General features: G+C 50.6%; 1 protein-coding gene across 1 annotated transcript in view; it reads left to right on the top strand.

Annotated features, from left to right (window-relative positions):
- The first annotated feature begins 750 nt into the window (after positions 1-750).
- Positions 751-6,000, top strand: part of IGF1R (insulin like growth factor 1 receptor) — a 167,305-nt gene continuing 162,055 nt past the window's right edge. Inside the window, exon 1 of the mRNA XM_083870773.1 lies at positions 751-1,412. Within this exon, the coding sequence (XP_083726899.1) occupies positions 1,319-1,412 (94 nt within the window). The 5' untranslated portion in view covers positions 751-1,318. The remainder of the gene's footprint in view (positions 1,413-6,000) is intronic.

Genomic DNA, 6,000 nt, shown 5'->3' with positions numbered 1-6,000 from the left:
AGCGCGCGCGCACCCAGAGGAGGAGGGAAAAGAGGAGGAAAGGGAGGAAAGAGAAAAAAAAAAAAAAAAAAAAAAAAAAAAAAAAAAAAAAAAAGGAAAAGGATTTACAAATTCGCTGCCGGGTGGTTTTTGTTGTTGTTGTTGTTGTTGTCGTCCTCCTCCTCCTCCTCCTCCCCCCCGCCCCCGCCGCGATGGCAAGGCGGCTCGGAGGGATGCGAAGAGCAGAGCTGCGGGGGGAGGAGGCGGGGTGCTGAGCGCTCCGCTCGCCCCGCTGCTGCTGCTGCTGCTGCTGCTGCCGCTGCTGCTGCTTTGTGTGTGTGTCCTGGATTCGGCTTCTTTTTTTTTTTTTTTTTTTTTTTTTTTTTTTTTTTTTTTTGGGAGAAGGAGCTTGTGGCAGCCGCGCCGAGGAGGAGAGGAAGAAGGAGGAGTAGGAGGGGAAGCCTTTTTTTAATTCATTTTTCGACCCAAATCCTGCGTTTCGAGGCTCTGCAGGCAGCCGGACTCGTGGTGGCGGCGGTGTTGTTGTGGGTGGTGGTTGTGCGTGGGGTGTCCCCCGCACCCTCCCCGGCCGAGCGGGGAGCGGAGCCGCGGGGATCCCGCCGGGGCAGCCCCGTCCCCGCGCGGGGGGACGGCGGAGCTGTTGTTGTTTTGTAATAGGATTGTCTGGGTCGCGCCCCCCCTCCTTCCCTTCCCCTCCTTCCCCTCCCCTCCGCGGCCCTCCCAGTTTTTGTGTCTCTCTCTGCGTGTGTGTGTGTTGTGTGTGTGCGTGTGTGCGGTGTTTGAAAATGGAGGTTGAAGATGCCGACTGCCAGCCCCGATGTGCCTCGTGTTTGCGGCTCCTGGGCACGATGTACCACCGCAGCCAGCGCTGAGGGGAGACGGCGGCGCCCCCCGCCCGCCGCCCCGAGCCCGCCCCGCCGCCCCGGAGACAGCGTCGCCCCGGGGCTTCCATGCCTTGTTGTTGCCGTTAATACATCGTGAATATCTCTGTATTTTTGGTGTGGTTGCTCCGGAAGATCAACACCCAGGGACCTCAACAACCCTCCGGTTTGCCGCTCCCGAAGGGTCTTGTGGTTTTTTCTTTTTTTTTTTTCTTTTTTTTTTTCTTCTTGTGTTTTTTTTTTTTTTTATTATTATTTTTTTTTCCTCCTTCATTTCTTGAGGCAACGTGGATTTATTTACCCTGCCCCGCTTCTCCTCCGCCGCTCGTTATTTTTAGAGGACGGGGAGAGGGGGAAGAAACCGAACAATTTGGGACTTCTTTTCGCTTTGTTTTGTTTTTCGGAAAGGGGGATTTTGTCCAATTAAAGAAAGAGGAATGAAGTCTGGCGCTGGAGGAGAGTCCCTCGCCGTCGTCTGGGGGTTCCTGCTCGTCTTCGCCGCACTTTGTCTGTGGCCAACAAATGGGGAAAGTGAGTACAGCGAGTGCCGGGGGGGCCCCGCCGTGAGGGAGCCCCGTGAGGGAGTGAGGGGCTGCCGGGGAGGGGGCGAGGGCGGCGGCGGCCTCTGTGTGTTTGGGGGGGCGTGAGGGGCTCCCTGTGTTTGTGTGTGTTAATGTGGAGGGGCTCCCTGTGCTTGTGTGTGTGTCCCTCTGTGAATGTGCGTGTGTTTATGTGGGTGTTGTGTGAGGGGGGGTCCCTGTATGAATGTGTGTGAGGGGGCTGGCGATGGGGGGGCTCCCTGTGTGTGTGTGTGTGGATGCGGGAGGGGCTCTCTGTGTTTGGGTGTGTGTGAGGGGCTCCTGTGTTTGGAGGTGTGTGTGTGAGGGGCTCTCTGTGTTTGGGTGTGTGTGTGAGGGGCTCCTGTGTTTGGGGGGGTGTGTGTGAGGGGCTCCTGTGTTTGGGGGTGAGGGGCTCCTGTGTTTGGGGGGGTGTGTGAGGGGCTCCTGTGTTTGGGGGTGTGTGTGAGGGGCTCCTGTGTTTGGGGGTGTGAGGGGGCTGCCGAGGGGGTTCCCTCTGTGTGTGTTGTGTGTGAGGGGTTCCCTCTGTGTGTGTGTGTGTGTGTGTGAGGGGGTTCCCTGGGCGAGGGGCTCCCTCGCCGTGTGTGTGTGTTGTATGAGGGGCTTCCCTGCGTTGTCTGGGCTCTGTGCGAGGGGCTCCCTATTTTTGCGGGGAGTGTGAGAGGCACCCCGTCCTTGCGGCGGGTGTGAGGGATCCCCATTCCTACCGGGGTCCGTGTGAGGGGCTCCCTGCCCGTCTGTGTGTGAGGGGGGCTCCCTCACGGCGCTGCCGCCGTTTCCCGCCGCGGCGCCGAGCGGGTCTCGCCCCTGCCCGCGGGGCTCTGCGTGTTTTCCTCCTGTTACGCGTCTGCTGCTCCTGGAGGAGCACGTTTAACAACCCGGGGCTGCGCGTCTCCCTGCCCGCCATGCCCGCCTTCCTTCCCTGCAGGCGGCTCTGCCCGGGCCGTACACGCGGGTCGGCCCCGCCGCAGCCCCAGCCCGGGCCGTGCCCTCCTTTGTGTCCCCCCCGAGCTGCGTAGTAAACACTCGTCAGGGCTGGGAAAGGACTCCGCTCGCTTTCCCCGCATGGAAAGGCGCTTGATCTCTGTCAATATTTAGAGGCTGCGTTGCAGTAACCGGCCGTAGTGAGAGAGGAATTCCTGGAAATGAACGCCTTGCCTTTTTTATTGCCGCTTTACTGCCGAGGACGGGGTTTCGCTGGCTGGTGCGCGGGGTGCGGAATTTACGGCGGCATCCCGCAATCTAAAGGTCACGGGCTGCCGTTCATTAAAAAAAAAAAAAAAAAAAAAAAAAAAAAAAAAAAAAAAAAAAATTAAAAAATTCGCACATTGACACTTTACGTTTGCGCGTAAATAAAAAAGGTTTGATGGCAGAAGGGGCTGCGATTTTAGGGGTGATGCGTTTTCTAAGCGGCCGCGGTGCACCGAGCCCCGAACGGCGCTTCCCCGGGAGAACGCGGATCGCCGAGCCGGGCCCGGCTCCCTCCTTTCCGCCCATCCCCTGCCCAAACCCGCGTCCTCCCGCCTCGCTCGGGAGCTGCCGGAGCCCCGACTTTGTTTTTGTGCGTTTCCAACCTGTGATTGTGTTGCAGTGCCCGCCCCTCCCGGGCGCAGGGGGAATCGAGGGGTCAGGGAGGGCTGCGCTGCCATTGATTACACCGCAATCATCGCCGGATTAATCCCGGGGCTGATCGGTTTTCTCTTGGTATGCCGGGCTCACGCTGGATTGAGGATCTCTTGCATGAAATTAGCCTTCCCCTTGTTTCCCGGAGTGTCTCTGTAGACGGAGAGATGGTAAATGTGCCTTGGAGCCCAACCATTTTAAACAGTGCTCCCTCTCCTTCAGTGTCTGCAGAAACAGGGATGTTCCTGTGCTGCATCCTGATGCTTTAATTCCTTCTGCCGTGTGTTTTTCAATACACTCCTGGTGCTGTTGTGTGCCTCTCCCTTTCAGAAAGATACGCGTTGTTGGAGGGAAGGAACGAGGAGATCAAATTTCTCCATTTTAAATGTAAAGAATTTAGGAGGCAGAAGGGCTTTTCTGAAAGTAGTGGTTGCAGATTGAAAAGAAAGGGAAGTTCTTTGGATGCACTGACAGTGAGCGCACAAAAAAAGATAAGTAAGCAAGAAGCACATAGAGCCTGTAATACATGTTGAGTAATAATTATGTTTTGTTAGGCAGTAAGTGCCTGTTAACTCCGTGCAAATTAAGGCCCAGTTTAGGCTTTTGGGCCAGCCAGGTCTGGAGAGCTGCAGTCTTACTTACTTCCATGAGCAGAACTTCTTGGCTAGTGCTGTTTTCAAGCGGGAAGATTAATCTTTAAGTTTAAAAACAAAACCGCCCCGTGCACTTTTGCAGGGAAGGGCTTACAAAGGATCCAGTAGCGTGGAGAAACAGAACAGGAGGAGGAGGAGATTGGTGCCTTCTTAAACTGCTGGGATACACACTTAGAATTGTTTTCCTGGTCTTACCTGGTACAAAGTACCTTGAAATAAAAGTGCTCACCCAGCCCTGGCAATGAAGTAATGCAGGAAGAGTATGTTAGGATTTTAGGTTGTAGTCCTCTGAAGTGTTTTGTGGTTACCACTTACCTAAAATGAACATCCTGAATGAAATATCTTCTGAAGAAGATCCAGGCATTTAAATATGGGAAGATATGCTGAAAAACTTGTCTTAGCTGAATACTGCCTCTAATCGATTGTCTTTGTAGTTTACAGTTTAATAGCCTTTGTTTTCACGAGTTATTGCTGAAAGAATTTTGCTGTTAGGGGGAAAAATGATCTCCAGAGCAGATGTTTTACATCTCTTCATATTCTTCTCTCTCCCCACAATAGTGGAAGGAAGATTAATCTTAATTTTTATTTGTTTTTCATATATACTGTGTCATAGCTAAAAGGCACTTCCATTTTCGGTCAAACAAGCAAGGCATTCCTAAATAGGAATACAAAGGAGTTACAACAGGAGGGGAGAGACCCATCCCTTTAATGCTAAATTATATAAAATGTGTTTGTAGTTATGTGACAGAAACCTCTTTAAAATGCAGGTGGCTTCAGTGGAGAGCTTCTGATTCAGAAAAAGTAATTTAAAAATGCTGAGAATTCCCTGAGATTGTGTTGGAACGGCACAAAAATGGAAACGAGAAGACCTTTCATTACGCTGGAGTTTGTGGTGCTGTACCCGTGTGTTTGATGTGTAAAGCTACAACTGTTGGAGGCTGTTTGATGCTGGGGGTGGGTTTAAGATGAGGGATAAACACGGGGTTTTCTTCCTTTTCTCCCTTGAGAACGATGGGGTTTTGATTTTCAGTGTTTACAGAGGGAACGTCTAGGAGGGAACGGGTTAAACACTTGGAAGGAAAAGAATAGTTTTAGGTGTGATGATACTTCAAATTGATGGATATCTTGATGGGTCTGCTCATGTCAGCGCCCGAGTTTTTGTTTGTCTATCCAGGCTGGATGTTGTGTTTCTGATAATGAACAGTAGCTCATGCTGATGCTTAATCTCTCTCCAGGTTGCTCAGTAAAAGCCCTCATGACCTGCTGAGTGTCGGCGTTACACACACCTCGCTTTTTGCATCAGCCTTTTCCTGCACGCCCAGTGGTTAGGGAATGTTGGTAACTGGGAGTTGGATCATTCCTGCTGTAATTGAGGCTGTGAATAGAAAATTCACAGAGCCAGTGAGGAAATTGGCATCAGGGGGGTTCAGCAGAAAAGGGAGAAGGAGGGGAGTGTGCAGGGAGTGATGGTGCCTGGAGTCCGGGGGAAGGAGAGTGAGCCAGGCAGTGCTTGGGCTTTTTTTTTTTTTTAATTTTTTTTTTTTTTTTTAAATTGGGTTGGGTTGGACTTCTGGTTTGCAAACCAGAACTGGAGCAAAGGCTTTGTGTGAGTCAGAAACTGAGAGGGTTAGGAAATGGAAGCGACTTAGCTAATATCAGACAAAATGTGTTGAACGTGAGGAAGCGGAGGGATGGGTGTGGAAAAAAGGTATGTTGGAAGTTTCAGGGTTGAACCAACGTGTGAGGGAGAAACACTGGGTGTTTTTGTGTGTGTAAAGTGAAGGAAATTTCACTTAGTTCTTACGTTCTGAGAAGTGAGGGAAGAGAGGGCCTGCAGAGAGCAAGAAGATAGATCAATTAGTTTGACTTCAGCACAACAGATGACATGATTTATTTGGTTTAATAGGGAAATTGCTCAAGATGTGATCAACTACTGTGTTAATTTTTGTGTCAGCTTTTCCCTGACGTGCTGTTCCTCCAAAGTAATTCTAGGGTATAGTTAAAACACACGCCAGTGATGCTGAAATTGTTTTCATCTTGAAAGATACACACAAAATCTAGTGTTAAAAAACATCCATGTGATGATTTTTGAATCAGTCTTCATTTGTAAATAATTAATTTCTATCAGTATGTGTTACCATGGGAAAAGTTGTTTCAAATCCTGTTTAATTTTCTGCTAAACTGGCATTTACTAAGGAGATCTTGGAGGAGAAATTTTTTTTTAAGCATCTAACATTTAAAATTAAAATCCATTCCAGGGCTGAA

The sequence above is a fragment of the Zosterops lateralis genome (assembly GCF_965231275.1).
Source record: "Zosterops lateralis genome assembly, chromosome: 13".
NCBI lineage: Eukaryota > Metazoa > Chordata > Aves > Passeriformes > Zosteropidae > Zosterops > Zosterops lateralis.
Note: the sequence above shows the minus strand (reverse complement) of the source record. Positions and strands in the feature narration are given on the sequence as shown.